Source organism: Nasonia vitripennis (assembly GCF_009193385.2).
Source record: "Nasonia vitripennis strain AsymCx chromosome 2 unlocalized genomic scaffold, Nvit_psr_1.1 chr2_random0010, whole genome shotgun sequence".
In the NCBI taxonomy this organism is placed as follows: Eukaryota; Metazoa; Arthropoda; class Insecta; order Hymenoptera; family Pteromalidae; genus Nasonia; species Nasonia vitripennis.
In genome coordinates this window covers 1,332,888-1,353,538 of record NW_022279617.1, presented here as the reverse complement: position 1 = coordinate 1,353,538, position 20,651 = coordinate 1,332,888, and the positions used below count along the sequence as shown (strand labels likewise).

At 31.7% G+C, this 20,651-nt stretch overlaps 3 protein-coding genes and 1 long non-coding RNA gene across 6 annotated transcripts; 2 read left to right on the top strand and 2 right to left on the bottom strand.

Annotated features, from left to right (window-relative positions):
• Window positions 1-48: 48 nt before the first annotated feature.
• Window positions 49-2,607, top strand: LOC103317497. Of its 2 annotated transcripts, none has more exons than XR_004226910.2 (4): window positions 49-573; window positions 1,060-1,229; window positions 1,369-1,508; window positions 1,590-2,607. It is a non-coding gene; the product is annotated as an uncharacterized LOC103317497 (long non-coding RNA). The 2 variants fall into 2 exon arrangements; XR_512885.4 differs by having other exon boundaries at window positions 70-573; window positions 1,069-1,229.
• LOC100679215 lies at window positions 2,594-4,747 on the bottom strand. The gene is made up of 4 exons (XM_003427890.5): window positions 4,255-4,747; window positions 3,844-4,185; window positions 3,423-3,772; window positions 2,594-3,344 (listed from the first exon to the last, which is right to left on the bottom strand). The coding sequence occupies exons 2-4, from the start codon at window positions 4,173-4,175 to the stop codon at window positions 2,815-2,817; spliced, it is 1,212 nt and encodes a 403-aa protein (XP_003427938.2). The 5' UTR covers window positions 4,176-4,185; window positions 4,255-4,747; the 3' UTR covers window positions 2,594-2,814.
• On the top strand, window positions 4,700-7,468 carry LOC100116336 (galactoside 2-alpha-L-fucosyltransferase 3). Its single transcript, XM_031925331.2, has 4 exons — window positions 4,700-5,124; window positions 5,229-5,832; window positions 6,191-6,367; window positions 6,460-7,468. Exons 2-4 carry the CDS (start codon window positions 5,537-5,539, stop codon window positions 6,998-7,000), a joined length of 1,014 nt encoding a protein of 337 aa, XP_031781191.1. The 5' UTR covers window positions 4,700-5,124; window positions 5,229-5,536; the 3' UTR covers window positions 7,001-7,468.
• Window positions 7,469-17,375: 9,907 nt separating this feature from the next.
• LOC100116439 (proteasome subunit beta type-3) lies at window positions 17,376-19,014 on the bottom strand. Of its 2 annotated transcripts, none has more exons than XM_001599168.5 (3): window positions 18,874-19,014; window positions 17,934-18,499; window positions 17,376-17,854 (listed from the first exon to the last, which is right to left on the bottom strand). In XM_001599168.5, exons 1-3 carry the CDS (start codon window positions 18,874-18,876, stop codon window positions 17,806-17,808), a joined length of 618 nt encoding a protein of 205 aa, XP_001599218.1. In that variant the 5' UTR covers window positions 18,877-19,014; the 3' UTR covers window positions 17,376-17,805. The 2 variants fall into 2 exon arrangements, with proteins under 2 accessions (XP_001599218.1, XP_031781262.1); XM_031925402.2 differs by having other exon boundaries at window positions 18,807-18,875.
• Between the last annotated feature and the right edge of the window lie 1,637 nt (window positions 19,015-20,651).

The window sequence follows — 20,651 nt, the reverse complement described above, 5'->3', positions numbered from 1 at the left end:
CTATCAGCGCCACTGTTTGCGGCAAGGCTAAGAACTGTTGGTTTGCTAAACTACATTGGCTTATATGGAAAGTTATCCAAAACAATTTAATAAAAAATTACTATTGCTTTAAACCGACGCAAACTTTTTTGTAGGATAAATATCAGTGTACTTGATACGTATAAAACTTTACAAGCATTCTAAACATCTAGGGATTTTATAAGAAATATTTGTTGTCACTTTCCCATATAAGCTATGCATGATTTGCAACCGTTTAGTTCCGAATACCTTCCTCTGTCTCTCTCACTCTGGCATTTGTGGCTGCCAAGCTGCCATCTGTTGACTGTATCTTCCATATACTTATAGTAGTAGCTATAGGTTGAGAAAGTCCGCCATTTTATATTGCTCCAGACGCGACTATTTTGGAGTCGAGTTGGAGAAAATCGGAGCTGCTCGCAATTTGGATGAAATCAAAATATTTATTTATTATAATGCATAATAATTATGTGCAATAATAGAGGATAGTTCACAGCCATCATGACCATCGATGTATTAAAAAATAACAGGAAAAAAATGTTTCAAATAAAAGGAACAGTGAGTATCATGTATCCTCAGATTTTATTTTTCATTGTACAAAACTATAAAAAAACACACATTAGCCGATATAATAAACTTTGCATGCATTATTTAAAAAGAAATGAATTATGGAATGATTAGTAGCACCATTGATAGCTTACTTTTTCTTCAGAGATAATATTAATTGCAAAAATATTTGTATTTATTAGTATTATACACATATTAGTATTCTTATCAATTACCTTTGTGCGCATTCTGCTGCTGATCGAACTTTTCCAGTTGTTGTAATACGTATTCCATGCATTGCTCTTCATAACTAACTGGAACGTTAGTAAATGCAGCATTCAAATGATGTTTAAAATCAATTATTGATTGACCAGATTGATCTGATACTGGTTGTACTGCTTCTGGATTCCCCATTTTTTGTTGAACATGCTGTAGAGTTAAAAGCATCTGAGTTTGCAGCATCTATATTTGTTTATCATCTTCTGCCATAATCTTGAGTTTCATCAGGTTCATCGAAAACTGGTACTTTTGGTGGAGCTGGAGGAACCAACTTGAAATTCTGATTTATCCTGGTAGCAGATAAGCAGCTAGTCGATGGAGAAGTGGCAGTGTATGGTGGCTTTGCTGCAGCCCCTGGCATACTCTTATTCACTAAGGTCCCTGAAAAGGTACAACATATACTATACTTACTGTAATACTGATTGGATTAATATTTTTGTGTAAACTTACGTGATGCCACATCATACACTGGCAGATGTTGTGATCTTGGAGCTGGAGAACCAAACGTTAAATCATTTTCTTTTGCAGCAGCAGATGAACAGCTGGACGATGAAGAAGTTGCAGTCGACGATGCCTATGCTGCAACCTCCGGCATCTCCTTGGACAGAGAGGTTCCTGCAAATGTATAACTTTTACTACTTAGTTTTATACAAATTGTTCCTGCAAATGTATAACTTTTACTACTTAGTTTTATACTGATTGAATGAATGTTTTTTATATTAACTTACCTGATGCCTGCATACTTTCAGGAGCAATGATGCGAGTTGATAATGCTTTACGGTGGGCAAAAGCAGGTTTTAAAAACAACAAATGTTCATAGTAAGGAAAATCATGCTGTATGGCAGCTGACCCTGTTCCTGCAGCAATACTGTGTAGCGCCGCTGTTGATTGCTAAGCGATCCAATTTCTTTATAGACAATCGCCGAGCCGCTGTCGATCAACAGATCCAGCAATTAGGAGAATATTAAGTAGAGAGGACGCCGTCCAGCAACCCGAAATTCCCGTAAAATAGTTGCATGGCGCCGTCGCCGGTCGAACGGCGGTAGCGTTACCCTCTCAACGAGCAGTATTCGCAGTCTCGCCTTACGAATAACCGCTGTTCGCCTCGCCATCAAAGTATCCCTTATTGCGAGGATTGTCGCGACGTTGTAGGAGATTTTCGCGATTTTCAGCATACATTCCCACTGCGAGAAATACGACGAGGAAATAATGCCAGCGATTCCCTGCGGGCAACTATAACGACCGAACGCCATCTTGACGGACGCCGCGTCCTTTGAGTGCGACTCCGACGCTATTTTGGGACGATTTAAATACGGGATTTAGAGTCACGGAAGCACGGAGGGTCTTGTTTGTTTACCAATAAAAGTTTGTTATTGTTCATCAAACTAGTAACCGGGTATTATCATGTTTATTTTGTGAGTTAGTTTAACAGTGAGTAACATAACGCGCCGAGTTTAAGGCGGAATTATCACGGGTAACCTTGTAATCAGATCAAGTCTGATCCATAATGGGGGTTGCAGAATATACGATTATTGTTGTTCAGAAGAACCAGTATGTAACAAGCTTTAATTCTACACCTATGCCACGCTAGGCATACCTGTTCCTAGACCTACACGTTGTCCCATTCTGTAGATGTAAGAGTCCGCGGTACGAAGATCGATGTAAAAACAAGTGTAATCTGATTGTTTGCGTTACCGGTTCGGTTATAAAAAGCGCAACATCACAATGTAATTTATCAATAAAAACTATGAAATAAAAGAATACATATTTAATTTTAATACAAAAACATGATTTTTACCATTTTATTATAAAATTGCAATAATTTGAGTTGCACATTTTTGAAAATTTATAAATTATTACTTCATCTGTTTGTTATATTAAAAAAAATCAAATACAATATTTTCTTAAAATTTACCCTCTTGTATTTTTAGCTGCACTGAACATTCTGCTTTACTCTTCTTTTGTGGTACATTTTTACATTCTTGCCCACTGCCATGGGACAGACCCAGCAGGAGAAATAAAATAATCACATAACTGTTCACGTATTCTATGTGCTCCAAGGGGATCTCTGTTAATATCCTGGTGTTGAAAAATGGGTACGATTCCATGATTATTGTTCCATCTGTTTCCTACCTCGTTGTCTTTTATAACATTATGAAGACATAGTGAGCTTATAATTATCCTTTCTGATGTTGCTAGCTTCCATTTTAAACTTGATTCGTTGTCTAACCACCTTTCAGTCACTTCTCCAAAAGCACTTTCAATTATTCTACGTGCATGACTCAGTCTGTAATTAAAAACTCGGTGCGGTATTGTTATGTTCTCATTTCTTAGAAAAGGCTTCATTCCATCTTTCAATGGAAAGCCTCCATCTCCAATTAACACATATGGACTTTGGATGTGTGTGTTTGGCAATGGTTGTGAAGGCGGTAGCTGGATCTGATTATTTAATAAAACATTTCCAAAATCACTCTCAGCGAATACGCTTGCATCATTGCAAGATCCTGTAAACGTATTTCAATTAAAATATAAAATTATAATATAAGTCTAGTAAATATATATTAATATTAACTATGTCTCACCATAATCTCTAATATTTGCCCAAATAAAACGTTTCTTCGAATCACAACACGCCATCAGAACTATGCTATGGAAATTTTTGAAGTTGAAAAATAAGCTACCACTACCTCCAGGCTTCCTAATTCTACAATGTTTTCCGTCAAGAGCTCCTATGCAATTTGGGAAATGCAAATCTTCCATAAATTCATTTGCTATGACTTGAAATTGTTGACGTGAAGGAAATGGGAGGAATAGTGGCATGAGTACTTCGCATAAAACAGTGCATACTTCTGGTATTACTTGTTTGACAGTAGACAATCCAATATTATAAAACCATTCATTTTTTCTAATTGAATCACCATGCGCCAAATAGCTAAAAGAAACAATTTATATTTTTATGTTACAAATAATCACATAATTGATCAGAGAAATTATTTCCCTTACTTTAAAGTTAAAGAAAATCTCAGCTCTGGTGGCAAAGGTGGTCTTCGACTTCTTTTGACCAATCTTTCTCTAACAAGTTCATACACATACATGTATGTCTGAACATTCATCCGGGTGAAATTTATAAATTGCTCCTCATCATTAAGTTGAAAATACTGAAAGGTCATTGCGTAACCACCATATCCTGTTAGATAGTTTTGTCGAATCAGTGGTTTGCTCCACCATTTCCTGAACTTATTTCTTCTTCGAGCAAGGTATTGCTTCAATTCAATCACCTGTTGACTCAATTCTACTAGTAGTACTCCGATTTCCAGATAATTTTCATTATTCATTTCTTGAATACTAATGCAGTATTAAAAATTAGATCCCATGCTAAATTAATGAATACATTAATAATTCATTTTAACTTACTTCAGTAATTACGCAAAGGCCAATTTGTAAATGTAAACAACGCTGTGTCTATTTAAATACGTATTTTTGGAAGAGCATTTACGCTTGAGGTTAGGTGTATACAAGCAGATCCAAGCAGAAGATGAAATCGCCGTCAAAACTGATCGACACAGTTGGAGCGTTCGTTCATACACTACCAGAAACATGGTTATTTTGGAGAGTTGGCTCCATGAAAAATCACCACATTTTCTTAGTGACTTCTCCGCACGCGTACGCATGCAGACGCTCGCATACGCGTCTATGTGGCCAGGGCCTCTTCGCCGCTGCTGCTGGTGGGGAAGCTAGTTGCGTACGGCCGCCCCTACTTCTCCGCTGCTTCTAGATGCGTATAGTTCGGAGCGAAAACGGCAGGGCGGCGCTAGCTTACGACTGCATATCGCACGGCACGCTTTCGCCCATGCTCATCGGCATTCGGCAATCTCTCCTCTAATCTCTGCCAATACTGACCGTCCTTCTATACCAAGTCTATATTCGTTGAATACACTACAACTCATCTTCCTTTTATAATAGTAGGATAGTAGGAATAGGAAATAGTAGGATAATAGGATAATATTAGGATAGGATAGGATAGGATCCCTTTTCTAACAGTATTATTATTATTATAACAGGATAAAAAAATGTATTATCAAGTATGGGTACAGCATATTTGAAATTACTGATTGGTACCAGAAGTATGCACATTCTGCACTTTATGCTCACATATAATAAACTTTTACTTTTTGTTTGAAGTTGAAACATTAGTATGAGCTAAAGTTCAAAAGAAACAATATTGATAAATGAAAAAATCTGACAAATGAACGTCAACGCCGTTTTTTGATCATCAAATAATTTGTATGTATGAATTAAAATCATATATTTTTAGTTTTGAATATATTTAAGTTTTGAAATACTAGCACTTACTGAATAGTATTAAAAAAACTGTTCATTTTTTTTAGAAATTCTCATGATCATGTGGAAAATTATGTTAAATCATCGCAAAGCAACTTACCAGTCGACCTGGTTGTATTTTAGTCATAAGAAAAATATTTTTTATATGGGAAAACATTTGATTGAGTGCATTAGTAATCATACAAAATCACAGATTGATAAGATAAAGGTTATGTGTCTATTGAATCATATACCAATAAAAATTCAAAACGATGGATAAATAAATTACTAAAAGAGTAACTGTTTTAGAATAGGCAGATATAATCTCTTAAATGTAGATCTATATTATATTTCAATATAATAGGTATAAGTTAGAATGAGTCATGCTCAACAGCATGTACTTGCAAGTGCAATTGTCCTTGCTCTTCTAGTTGTTCTGGGTATTCATGTTTTTCTTTTTCCTATGTATACATCGAGCCCTGCAACAAGACGAATAAAAATATCTTCGTATGAACAGGCTTTATGTCATGATATTTATTCAAGAGGTTTTAAAGTTTACCATCACAAACATAAAATAATATCATGTCCTAAATATGGTATAGTTTCAGTTGTACAAGGTGGTAGATTAGGCAATCAAATTTGGGAATATGCATCAGTTTGGGCAACTGCTAGGTAAGTTGCTTATTCTAACAAGAAAAAACCACGTTTTCATGGATTTTGCTGAAACTGTAGGAAAGGTTTTTTTGGGGAAAAACGGAAGTCATGCTTGAGTGTTTCATTCTGTAAGCCCTATTTATCAAGATATATACTTATCAACATGCACATATATAATATATGTAAGTAAGTGAATATCTTAAAAAATAAGGCTGTAAGATAAAACACAAACACCCAATCTGTATTTTTTGGAAGAATACTATTCTACTGTTTTAGCTAAATACATACATGACCCAAAGATTGTGGGCTTCCCTGATTAGTCAATCTTTGCACTTTCTTTGATTATTTATCATTAAAAATTAAATTTCTGTTACAGAAGAACTGGACTTGAACCATTTATGCCTAGATGTATATTGAAAACCTTAGAAGAATATTTTGAAAATTTAAGCATACCACCTTTAAGTAGCATTGGTCAATGCATTATTGATATAGGACAAATTGTTGATTCATTATCAAAATGGAATAGTACTGAACAAAGTATTATTATTCCAAAGTAAATATTAAACAATAATGTGAAATAACTTGATATATATATATATATATATATTGTTAATTAATAATGAATAATAATCAAATTATTTACAGACATGCAGCATACTGGTCTCTTATTTTGGTATGGTTGGATGATGTGCGTCGAGAATTCACATTCAAAAAAAGTTTGCGAAATCATGCTGATACAGTTTTAAAGAAAACATCTGCGCAATATAATTTATCAGAACCAACATATGTGAGCATACATGTGCGAAGAACAGATTACATTGATTATCTTTGGCAGAAATTGAAAATTCGCCCAGCCCCAGTTGATTATTACTTGAATGCAATGAATTACTTTGATCAAAAGTACAAAAATGTCATTTTTTTTGTTGCAAGTGACAATATAGCATGGTGTAAACATCATTTACGCTACAATAAATGGAAAGTAAATTTTATTTCTAATAACGATGCAAAAGGACCTGGAAAAGATTTAGCAATAATATCTGCTTGTAATCACAGTATTATAGACTATGGTACGTATGGTTCTTTTGGTGCAGTTTTGTCTGCAGGAGAAACAGTAGTGTATAATGTATCAGCATATTTTTCAACAATGATTGCTGAGGCATTGCCAAATTGGAAAGTTATGAATTAAGTACATGTGCTTTTTTTTAAATATTAATTGAATGTTTGAACAGTATCTTCAACATTAAAAAGTATGCTGCTATAGGTGATCCAAAAAGAACAAACTTTTAATCTTGTGTATATACTTTATACAAATTGAAATACTGTATTGACGTAAGTTACAGACTGATCATATGTAATTGATATTTTAAAAAAAATTTAAATGGCTAAGTTTGTGTTTATTAGTAGATTTTATAGAAATAAAAAGCAAGTATATAATTTTCTTATCCTCGTAAGATTTTAGTTTTTACAATTACAAAAATTATTTTATAAATAATCATTAGTATCTTGTAAAACGTAAGAGTATGATTACATGAATGCGTTTGTATGTAAGAGCTACTATACCAACTAAATTAGCAGAATGCTTCTTCAAATATTATCTTCAAAACGAATCAGGAAATATCGATTCTACACAAATAAAATTAGGTGGCTTTATGAATTCTAGTTTACATTTTATGTATTCTTCAATAGATATAAAATCGTATAAAAAACAGATAAAAATCCCCGTTGAATAATCTCACATCAAATCTCAGGTGAGTAGAGCTATGAGAGTCAAAAATTAAGTTTTATATTTGGTTACGATATTATAATGCATATAATAAGGACTTTTAAAATAAATAATTAATTTATATTTGTTGCAGAAAAGTACTAAAGTACTAAATTACTATGTTTAATAAAATACCGATATATTGCTGATATCTTATATTCACCTTAAATTACAGGGAAAGAATAACTTTAATATCAACTGCAAAGTCGAATAGCTTGATGTAATATGAGATATTTATATACCTGAGTATTATTTATATATAATACATCATTATAATTATCAATATTATTTTTTAATTTTATAAAAAAAAACGTTTTTTATTATTAGTATTATCTTTTTTCTACGAAAATTATAACTTAAATAGCTCTATAACGATGAATGCTGTAAATAAGTCGATAAATCAATAATTATCATTGGAGTTAGCTGAGGACTCATTGCATCAAGCAACAATGAGTAAGATTATATATATCTATTTATCCTTTTATTTTTATTTATTCATTTTTTAAATTATTAATAATCAAATTATATTTACAAGGACACCATCGAGTAGATTATACAACAAACAATACCAATTGTCTAATTGCTGTCAGTTCCAGTTTCTCGAGTCTAGTAGAAAATAGTTCAGGGGCATAAGATGGACAAATATTAACTCATTAACTAAATATGGTATGTTAAAGGGGTCTCAAAGGCAATTAAAAATTCAAATATCGCGCAACAAAATAGCAGAAGAAAAAACAATTAATTTACTTATAACAATTAAATAAAGCAAAATTACGAAAAACCAAGAGTTAATTGCCCTCTGTTATGTAATTTCCATCACTGTGCAAAGTTTCAAGTTATTATAACTAAATGTCGCCCAAAAACCTTAAAAAGTGCGATTTTTTAATATTTTTCAAGGTTTTTTTGGCGACATGTTGTTATAATAACTTGAAACTTTGCACAATGATGGGTAATTACATAATACAGAAATTAGACTTTTTAATTAAATTTGAGACGCCCTTAATTTTTTACTTTACTGGGGAAAATAATTAACTAATTTTTTAAATACAAGAACGATTTTCGCGTTTTTCTGGCCTATGAAGCGGGACTAAGTAACTTTTTTCAGACTGGTAGGCAAAAAAAATTGCAAAACGCCCAGTGCTCCCCGGCTGAAAATAATCATATGATAATCATATGATAATCATATGATACTTTCGACCGAATCCTTGTATGAGTATCATATGATTGTCATATGATATATCGTACATTCTCATAAAAATAAATAATTATTTTACCCCTACTTGATACTTATTAATTATCTTTCTTTGTACTATTGATTTGTAAGTTGCATCGAGAATATATTTTTACATAAATATTACATTAAAAAAATCAAATAGTCATTATATTATCTAACACGTCCTTGTATGCTTTATTTATTATTAATTAATTAGAATAAGTTTATTTTATTAAAACACACTAACAGTAACAGAGTAATAATAAATAAAACATACACGGACGCGTAAGTTATAATGACGATTTCATTCTACTAAAGTAATCGACAATATCAAAGATCATGATGGCTCGGTGGTAAAACGCTTGCTTCATAATCTTGAGGTTCCGGGTTCAAATCTCCAAAAGTCCGGATTTTTTTCATTGTAATATTTATGAAAAAATAAATTCTCGATGCAACTTACAAATTAGCAGTACAAAGAAAGATATAATTAATAAGTATTAAATAGGGGTAGAATAATTATATATTTTTATGAGAATTTACGATATATCATATGACACTTATGTGATTCTCATATAAGGATTCGGTCGAAAGTATCATAAGATTATCATATGAGCACTCATATGATTGCTCATATGATAATCATATGATTATTTTCAGCCGGGTTGAGTATCGAAATTTTTTTGGAAAATTATACATATATATATATATATATATATATATATACACTAGTAGGGCTTCGCCCCCCTGCTCGCTTCGCTCGACAACCCCCCAATTTAGTTTCTGTGTGAATTTTATTTTGAAAATGTTACCTTAATGGTCTGATGATTACGTTCTAGTTGGTTAAAAACTATCTTATTGTATTATATCAAATTTGTAGATCATAAAAAAGTCAAGAATTTAATGTTTGTCGAAATAGAGAAAATCAAAAGAAAAAAAGTAAAAGTACTGAATTAACGTCGAACTTCTACTGCTAATGGCATTTAAAATATATAGTTTTTTTCCATTTTTTCGGAAATTGTTTTAAAATTAATTTTGATTCTTCTTATTTTTGATTATATGTTACAATTATAAATAAATATGGTCCACCACTCTTTCTTATAATAACCATTGCGGCTTTGTTGTATGACCTGTGGCCTCTAATATATGTTGATGATCGATCTTTTTGTTTTTACGTAGCATAATGAGGAAAAAAAATCTGTCTTTCATTTTATTAATGTGTTTTGGTTTCATAGCGATTCTTTGATTTACTTTTTTGTGATAATTTTATCGAAAGAGTTAATAAAAATAGTAAATGTGTAACTAAACGTGAATAATATTTCCTATCTTTTCACCGCGGATAATTTAGATTATCGTTTATCGTTCTTTTGTTATGCACCAAAAGTGAAATTGTTTTAAACCGTTATAACTCGATCACTACACTGTATAAGTTCTACAAAATTATGATTGTTATAAATAATACTTACCGCGTAAATATCAAGTTATTTCACTAATTATTTCCTGAGAAAAAACTCAATTATTAAAAAATAAAGTTTTTGTTTCCTACCTATGGAAGCTTTGCATTTTACAGACCAAGTTAATAAAAGAAAGAAGGCATAAATCATATAAAAAATTTTGACCTAGACGGATTTTTTTGTTATCTTAATTCTTATTTTTATATGAATTTATCGATCTCTGCAAGTTAAATATACTTCTTAAATCTTTACTTGTAGCTGCTTATTAGCTGTATTCGATTTATTTTTTGTCAATATTTTTTCGAAAACCTGAAGTTAAATCTCACCAAAGTACATGAGTTACGATTTTTACTCCAATATTTTTTAAGTGATATTGTTTTGTAAATTCGGTTTTATTGATACATTTGAACAATTGAGAGCTCACGTAATCAATATGGCGGCACAAAGGATGAAAATACATATAGATGTATAAACCCTAGTGTAAATAAAAAATGTAGTAAAGTGTAATAAATTATAAGAAAATGTAACAAATCGTACCATTTTTTACGTTTTTGTTGGATTTCGGACCTTTTTTATGGTTTACTAGGAATGAAGGCGCGCTTCGCGCGCTCCTTATTCTATCTATGTCTAATAACCCTGGTAGAAAAAACAACATAAGTTTTGGGTACACTAATTTCTGCTAATATTTTTACCATATTACCTACCATATGTTACCATATTCTGTAATACTTTTAATATAAATATATTAACAACGCCCAAAGTCGTTGTCGTTAAGGTCTGAGAAGTGAATTTGAAGAAAAGTTCAGTAGAAGAGTCAGTGAGTATAAACCTATTATTACAACCCTATTCATTTGCATTGTAAAAAAGCTAGGCAATTGAAATTTTACACAGATACTTGATATGCTACCTATAAAAACATGTAATCCAGATGATTTTAATTTAACTGTTTTCATTCATATTTTCACATTGAGGCACATGTGAATTTTTTAATTTGGCGGGTCACATTTTGCTTATAGGCAATTACGCAGTAAATACTATCTCTAGCACATTGTATTTTTGGTTTTCAGTGTATTTTTACATGAAGAAAGTGATAAATATTTTGCCTTTCTTGTCAAGACATTAATAAGAATTTTAACTCTTAACAGTCGTGAGAGATTTTGAGATCGATGCCTATTTCTCTATTTTTGCATTTGCTCTCATTCGAAAACTAACGGGTCTAGAGAGCGCATATTTTACATATAGATTTATTTTGTGTCAATGAAACAATATACAAAGTTCAATTAACCTTAACTGAAATACTTTTTATTTCGATTCCGACACTGATGTGAATAACTTATACGACTAAATAATTATCATGGGTGTTGAAGTCGAAATCAAAAGTATTTCAGTTAAGGTCAATTCAACTTTAAATATTTTCACAACTAAAACAGAAATATATATGCAAAAAATGAGCTCTCTAGAAATTAGTTTTTAAATGAGAGCAAATGCAATGCAATGGAAAAATCTCAAAATCTCTCACAACTATTAAAAGTAAATATTCTCATTAATGCCTTAACAAAAAAGCCAAAATATTTATCATTTTCTCCAGGTAAAAATACACTGGAAACCGGAAATACAATGTGCTAGAGATAGTAGTTACTGCGTGACTGTCTATAAGCAAAATGTGAGCCGCTAAATTAAAAAATTCACATTGCCGTTGGTGTGAAAATATGAATGAAAACAGTTCAATTATCTAGATTACATATTTTAAAATTTAAAGGGCATTGTAGTGATAAACTCAAATTCACTGACTCAGATACTGAACTTTTCTTTAAATTCACTTCTTAAACCTCACCGTGGGCGACTTTGGGCACGGAGACACAATATGTCTTTATACTTTTTATTCTTTTAATTGCACTTCTCACTTATATTTAAAAAAAAACTAAATAACATACACACACACACACATTATTACCTACTTCAAATAGGGTTAGGGTGACACTTTTCAATGCACATGTTTCAATACTACACTTTTGGTAATGATTAATTTATCAAGATTTCTTGTTGGTAATATTGCATATATTTTTTTCTGAATCCGCTATTCAGATTTCATACTATTCAACCTCATTTCATTTTATTTTAAACACCTGAAAAATTTCTACCAGGGTTATGACTGTTATGAGGGTTATGAATTTAAAGCGTGCGGGTTCTCATCTGTTACCTAGGCAACCGACCATAGCAACCAATCAGAATCACGTATTAAAGGCTTCACAACCAAGTCCATCATTTTTTTAAGAGAGGACCTGAAAATTTTCTACCAGGGTTATGACTGTTATGAGGGTTATGAATTTAAAGCGTGCGGGTTCTCATCTGTTACCTAGGCAACCGACCATAGCAACCAATCAGAATCACGTATTAAAGGCTTCACAACCAAGTCCATCATTTTTTTAAGAGAGGATTACAGTTTGCTACATTTTATTACATTTTGTTAAGTTTTATTGCAATTTTCTACAAATTCATTGATCCGGGATTTGATGGGGGTCTCTTCTTTGAAATAACAAATGTAACAATACGTAAAAAAAGTATAACAAAATGTAAAAAATTGTCTGTAAGCGTAATATTATATAAGAAAATGGCGACTTTTTTATTTTCTTACTTCTGCTTACATCCTTTTACTTTTTCTTACAATTTCTTATGCGTTGTTACATTTTATTATATAATTAATAATTTAAAAAATATATTGACTATATTAGGCGGTAAAATATCATATGTAATGAAATGGAATAAAATGGAATAAAATGTAAAAAAAGTTAACAAATCTGAAAATGTAAGAAAGTGTACAAAAACGTATGAGAAAAAAGGTCTGAAATCCAACAAAAAGGTACAGTTTCTTACATTTTCTTACATTTTCTTACGTTTTATTACAATTTATTAATATAACATTTTTTTAACATTTTTTTTCCACTAGGGAATGCATATAAATTTTAATACATAACATAACCCCTTTTATTTTTTCCAAAATCATAATACAGATTAATGAGAGATACAATGCTTCAAAATAAAAATAGATTCATGATGAGATCTTGATCCTTCGAGCCTCCATGCATATTAAAAAACTTCCGTTTTAAAAACTACTTAAACATATACATTTTTAATTAATCATGTTAAGGCCTAAAGACCTATCAGCAAAAAATTGATATATAATAAATTCTTATCCTATTTTCTACTGTATATAAATATTTATATGTATATAGCAAACCCATATCTGTTCCATATTGAAACGTTGCGCTTACAAACTAATAAAAGATATGCTGGAAGTCGAGGGGCTGTCGGAGCGAACTTTACTGATTGTGACCTCACCTTGCGCCGTAGTTCTTATTATTTGCTTTCAATATACTTTAAATTAATCAAAATCAAATTGATAATTGTTCCTTATTGTGTAAGTGACCTCGGAACACAGAGTTTTTAGTGATTTAATTATTAAAAAACTTTATATTATAAAATATTGTGCGAAAAAGTGTCGGTCATCTTACTGATTCTCACTTTCATCGTCGCCTCCACCTTGCGCCGTAGTTCGCATTGTTTGTCTAAATTACATACATTGGTGTACATATTAAGGTGCTTGTAAATATATGGTTTTATTATACGCACCTCGGAGCACCGAGTTGATGTGCGATAAATGAGTTAATGTGCAATAAATGAGTGTATGTACTTATTATTCATGATCCAAAAATCTTTTTGAGGTTAGGAAAACCAGAACATGTCGACCAATCAGCGTGGCTCCGACATCCCCTATATGAATTTTTTTGCTTTTTTAAAAAAATGGCTACTTGACCATCGCAGCAATTGAGCACCAAGAGCCTAACCTAATCATCCATGCGCCAACCTTTTGGTAATTCACGATCTCTTAGCCACTCCAAGCTCAGCACATGTACTGCTTACTAAGCCATTTTTCCAATGTAGCTTCTGTTTCTATCCTGATATTTTTAGCTTAAAGAATCTGCTTTAGCCTAATCATGATACACAGGCCTAAACCGAGTCATTGAATGTCTTAATAAAGCCTGCTACCGTCAACCTTAATAAGACTTCCAAGGTCGTCACCATAGCTTCGTTCTAATTAAAACAAATCCAGACAAAAATCCCGGGTGCACAACATTTGCCTTCATTCTACCCGAATTGTCCACTAATCTCAGCTAGCTTTCAGTAGCCAAGTTTCTAACTTGATTCATGCCTTTTTATTCAGTTATCACGCTCGTCAATACGGGTATTTTCAGTAAGTGAATTTTCTCAGGAAAGAATAAGTAGAATATCACGATATTTATACAGAAGGTAGTTCTTATCGTGATTCATCAACATGATTGCGTTGAGAAGTTCTATAGTTTACTTTTTGAGTTATAATGGTTTAAAAATTTGCACTTTTTGCTCTAATGAACAGTAATCTAAACTCTCTGCGGTATGGAGATGAATAATTTTATTCTCTTTAAGGTACCTATTTAATGTGTTTCAAAAATAACATAAAAATGAACGATTTTTACGTTATATTGTGGGGGGGGGGGGGGCTTTCACATTATTCAAATCACATGGAAAATGAAAGAATCTTTACTTATTTTGCGGGGACGCTGCGGGGTGCGGGGGGGAGTATACACAAAATAACTATATAATATCGGTAGATATATAACACACGCACACATATACACACACATTTTAAGACTGTCGTTGCAAAATCTAAAAAAAGTTGCATTAGTCCCACTCAATATGACAAAAAAAAAAACGCGGAAATCCGTATTTGTGTATGACATAAAAAATGGTGTGCACCCTCTACTGAAAAAAATGCGCGGTCATTCGCGTGATTAATCGCGGGAATAATCGCGTTAATTTATCGAACTTTTATCGATGCGATTAGTCGTACGATTGATCGCGTGACTAATCGCGCGATTCATCTAAAATAAATCTTTTAATAAAATAAAACTATTTAAAAAGGAAAATTATTAAGCGGGGTAGCCAATTTAAGTGTTACCATCCGGATGGTAACACCTATACTATACGATTTTTTTTAGTGGGGCCAAGGTCTAAGTGGGCTTTTCGACCTCGTGAGGTTGCAGTGCTTGTCTACAGCTCATAACGCCCTCGCCTTCGCCTCGGGCTCACTTGCCATGACTCGTACTACTACTACACACTCGGTCTAAAAAATCCCACTTTACGTCCTTGGTACATATATAATATACTATTATATATCATGGTTATATTTTTAGTAGATAGAACATTGCACGTTTTAACCAAATTATACTTTTAGTACAAGCAAAAATAATTGCGGATCAAAATCAACAAAAATAGTTAAATAATAAAATAGGTGGTCCAAATAATTTTTTTAGATTTACTCGATTATAATTAAATACTATTTTATACTGCATGTCAAGTTATTATTGTCTTGCTTGGCAATATACCTTTGCATGCTTTCTCAGATAAAGAAAAACTTGAATGCGCAAATAAATGAAATTTTTATACTCATAGGGATTCAATGAATCTGAACGTTGATGCTCAATCTGTGGACTCAAACATTATTATTCTAGAACCTTTCTCTTAATAAGTTTATTGATGAAGGTTTTTCAACTCATCCAGAGTGGCAAAATTTTGTGTTACAATGTTGATTTACAGTGCTTTGACAAAAGATGAAAAGTTTTTGTACATGCTACCTGTTTCAATTAAATGCTTATTTTACAGACAAAATATGAAAAAATCAAATGAAATCGAAGAAAGAGGGAACATAAGTATGTATATATAATTGTTTCTTCTGTGTTTGATTTTATTTGATTTTTTCACTTAAATTTGAAAACAAACCGTAAATGATATCCTAAAGCCATATTTAACGTAAGCTAAAGCGTTCATAAAGTCATCTTTCACATATGCTATTTGCAAAATTTTTGATCTAAAAAATGCGCTTTTGGATCTCTTTTCAGTTGGACATTAGAAATCTTTTCGGTCGCCTATTAGTCTTTCTTAGATCTTTTCAAGTCAACATTTGTCTGATAGAATACATCTGAAAAAGCACTTTAAGAAAACTTTGTTTATCGAGTGATTATATATGAGTTGCTGCGCGTATATATATAGGACTCCAACCCTAGTGGAACAAAAAATGTAATAAATTCTAATAAATTGTAATAAAACATAAAAAAATGTAAGAAAATGTAAGAAACTGTACCTTTTTGTTGGATTTCGGATCTTTTTTCTCATACGTTTTTGTACACTTTCTTACATTTTTAGATTTGTTAACTTTTTTTGCATTTTATTACATATGTTATTTTTCCGCCTAATATAGTCAATATATTTTTTTAATTATTAATTTTATAATAAAATGTAACAATGCATAAGAAATTGTAAAAAAAAAGTAAAAGAATGTAAGCAGAAATAAGAAAATAAAAATTCGACATTTTCTTATATAATATTACGCTTACAGACAATTTTTTACATTTTGTTATACTTTTTTACGTATTGTTACATTTGTCTTTTCAAAGAAGAGACCCCGATGAAATCATGGATCAATGGATTTGTAATAAATTGTAATAAAACGTAACAAAATGTAATAAAATGTAGCAAACTGTAATAAAACGTAAAAAAGGTTCGAAATCCAACAAAAATGTACAAAATGGTACGATTTGTTACATTTTCTTATAATTTATTACACTTTACTACATTTTTTATTTTCACTAGGGAATATTTAAAAAAGAATCCATTAGGCAGCCAAGAGATACTTACGTAACGTACACTATTATTACATATTCTACTTTTTATTTATAAGAATGTTACATTGTTTTTAAAATGTGTGTTTGAAACTATGGATTGTTTAAAGCAAAATTTATAAATGCTAATATTGGAATGCATCTAATATACTCAAAAACTTGATTGAATTAAAATAAAAACATTTTGAATATTTATAATTACTATAAGACGAATACACAAGATGTGTCTGAAGTTACTAAGCTTCTGAAAAAAGTAAGTTAAAATAATTTATATTTATTTATTGAATTTTGAAACTTTATTTTATTTCATTAAAAACTTAATTAACAAAAGCCACAAAATACAACAAGTTTGGAGTAAAAGCTTATACTATAGCAGGATTTTAATTATATTTGATTGATTTACATTGGTTTATGATTAGATGTATTTTAATTAAGTACAGATTTTCTAAAAATTTAGATATCAAGAGCTTTGTTTACAAATATCAGTTTCTTCAAAAATGTTCCTAGATTTACGGTTATCATTACTGATAAACCCCAAGTGTTAAAAAATGTTATTAACTACTTATATGCTCAACACAAATTGTAAAAAAATATAGAAAGTTGCGAGTAAAAAAATCCTGTTTCTAATATTTCTTAATCACATGTAATTCTTTCTTCCACAAGAAACTGTTTCTTAATAAAAATAAAAAACAAAGTCTACTGCATAGTCTATTGGCTAAACATGGGATACATTGTAAAGGAAGTTTAATTCTATTAAAATGAGAAGATGCCTTTGATAATTTATATTGATATTTAACAATTTCACATATTAAGATTTTATTATAAAAAGTAATCCTTAATAGAAAATATTTAATCCATACGAGTCTTAATAGTTCTTGTGGTAATTTTATCTTTTTCACTGAAAATAAAAACAAAGTTGTAGTTATTCATGCAAGAAATGCAAAAATGTTAAAGGTTTTTAGTGACAAAATACTAACATTATATGAACAATGGCACCCCAACCAGATATAGCATCTCTATCACAAGCATTAACCAGTGCTTGACTAATAGTTTCGAAAAGATCATCTGCATCCAAATTAGGTTCGTATAAAGCTTCACACATTCCATATAGCTGCTCTGAACAAGTACCACCAACTACAAAATCTTCTGGAAGATTCAAACAGCCTATCAAATCCATATTGCAAATGAAAGGTTCAAATGTTTCAGGATCTAATCCTGCAACTATGGGCTCTACAAAATAAGGACCAAATCTTCGTTCATATAAAAGATTAGAAATCATTGATCCAAAAGTTTTAGGATGAATTGTTCTGCTTTCTTTAAGTTCATAAAGATTTAATCGGAAGCGCAATCTTTCCATTACTGTTTGGCTATCAGTGGCAAGTCCAGGGAGGCCTAAATACAAATGTGGTCCCATTTCATAGATTTTTTGAAAATTGCAAGATATAGTTTGAGCTTGAATACCAAATCTCCGATCAGCTGCTATAGCTACACAGTTTTTGCCTTTCATAGCTATGATAGCACCACCATTGTATGCTAAAATACTCTGAAAAAAATTGTATAAAAGGTTTATTAACGAAAAGCATAGAGGATTCATTACTCTAATTTAAAATATTTTTAATTATCATAAACAATGTTGATTTTTCAAACTAGACTTTATTCATGTAAATATTAAAATTTCTGCATATTATGTAAAGAAAAATATAAATGCACAATCCGTAGTGTAATTTTACTAGAAGCAGTTTTTTTGAAAATTTTCCAAAATAAAATATGCTTTGTCATTAATGAACCTGACAATTTCATAACCTATAGTTTGTGTCTCTACTACTCTATAATTTATTTTCAATTCATACTTAATCACTTAAATTGAATATTATCAGAGATTTGGACTATCCATTAGTTTTACAGAACTGTACTTACCATTTTTGCTTAAAATTAAGTTTGAACTATGTATGCACAAGTTTACGGCAGAAAACACTGCTAAGCATAGACCACGGTGTAAGATCAAGAGATGGACCGACTGTCCTTCCCCCACCACCAAATTGCAGTGCAGTGCTGGGATCACGATTATTCGGAGGGTCGCTCAAATGCCAACTTCAGGGGGCATCGCGGTAAGAGCAATCCGCTGCGTCCTCTGAAGTCAGCCATCGGGCGATACTGCATCAATTCGAAAATGTTCGAATTACCGGTAGCTACACCGATAAATAAGAATATGTCAAACTAAGACTAAAAAACAAGAACCCTAAGCACCAAATCTAGTTACCCAAGATTTGAATATCATACGTAAATATTAATATACCCCATAAACTTAAATCTACCTACCCCATGCACAGCGAGATGCAAATGAAAAAATAATACTAAACCAAAATCTCCTAAAACCATCCACACCAGGCACAGCAAGTTGCTAACATAAAACGAAAATATTAAATCCTAAGTACATGAACAGAAGCTAGTGAATTCAAATTATATATATATATATATATATATATATATATATATATATATATTACATTAAAATGGTGGAATGAGTGAGGGAAGCTTGGATGAATAAATCAACGCAAAACACGATGAATTTCGCGGGAGAAGAAAGACGACTTGCCGCGGCGTAAAAACTCTCACGGAGTAGAGAGAAAAGCCGGGACAAGCCTATAGCTTTATTTTAGAAATAAGGAAATTATACAAAGAAAAGTGACTCTAGGATAGACTTAAGGGGTCACACCACCTTTGAAATTAAAATCAAAATTTTTCATTAAAAATTTATAAATACTTATATAAATGAACCAAATTTTTATTACTATTCTTAGACATAATTACCTTTATTTTGATGGTTTTAGACCTTCTATATACCTCTATAATACCTACGTATAGTAGGGAGTCCATAATTCACTTACCGTAAGATTCCAAAGGAACGAATGGCCCAAATGAGCTCAAACTCTAGGATATTGTTTAAAAGTACATTAGTTATGGTATGAATGAGGGGATTTGGTTTTAATTTCATAGAAAAAGTTTTATAAGCATATTACTGATCTTTTTTTATCAATTTTTGATTAATTTTAACATAACTATCATGAATTATGGACTCCCTACTATACGTAGGTATTATAGAGGTATATAGAAGGTCTAAAACCATCAAAATAAAGGTAATTATGTCTAAGGATAGTAATAAAAATTTGGTTCATTTATATAAGTATTTATAAATTTTTAATGAAAAATTTTGATTTTAATTTCAAAGGTGGTGTGCCCCCTTAACAAAAGGAGAGAAACGCAATTACAATGTACGCTTATACAAAAAAAAAGAGAGACTCTACTATAGACAACAACAGAGAAAGAAACGCACGTAGCTTAATTCTGTCGCCACGAGGTACCTTTGGCACGCTGGAGAGCTCTCCTACCTTATTCGCAGAACGAGACGTGGACGGCGCGACGTAATGTCCTGGCCGCACGTTGGTAGGATGCACCTTCCTCGGTCGCAGGACGCCTCGACGTCTCGAGGGAACCGATCCTGGACCACGGGCAGGCCTTTTCAGCCCTGCCGCGTAGGTAGCAATCGCCGGGTGAAGATCGACACGGCGAGGAAGCTCACACGTGGCCGAAATCCCAACACTCGAGGAATTCACACAATCTGCACACCGCACGCAAAATGCACACACACTACGCAACGCACGGTGATACAATAATGAGTGTCGATCGTCCTGAAA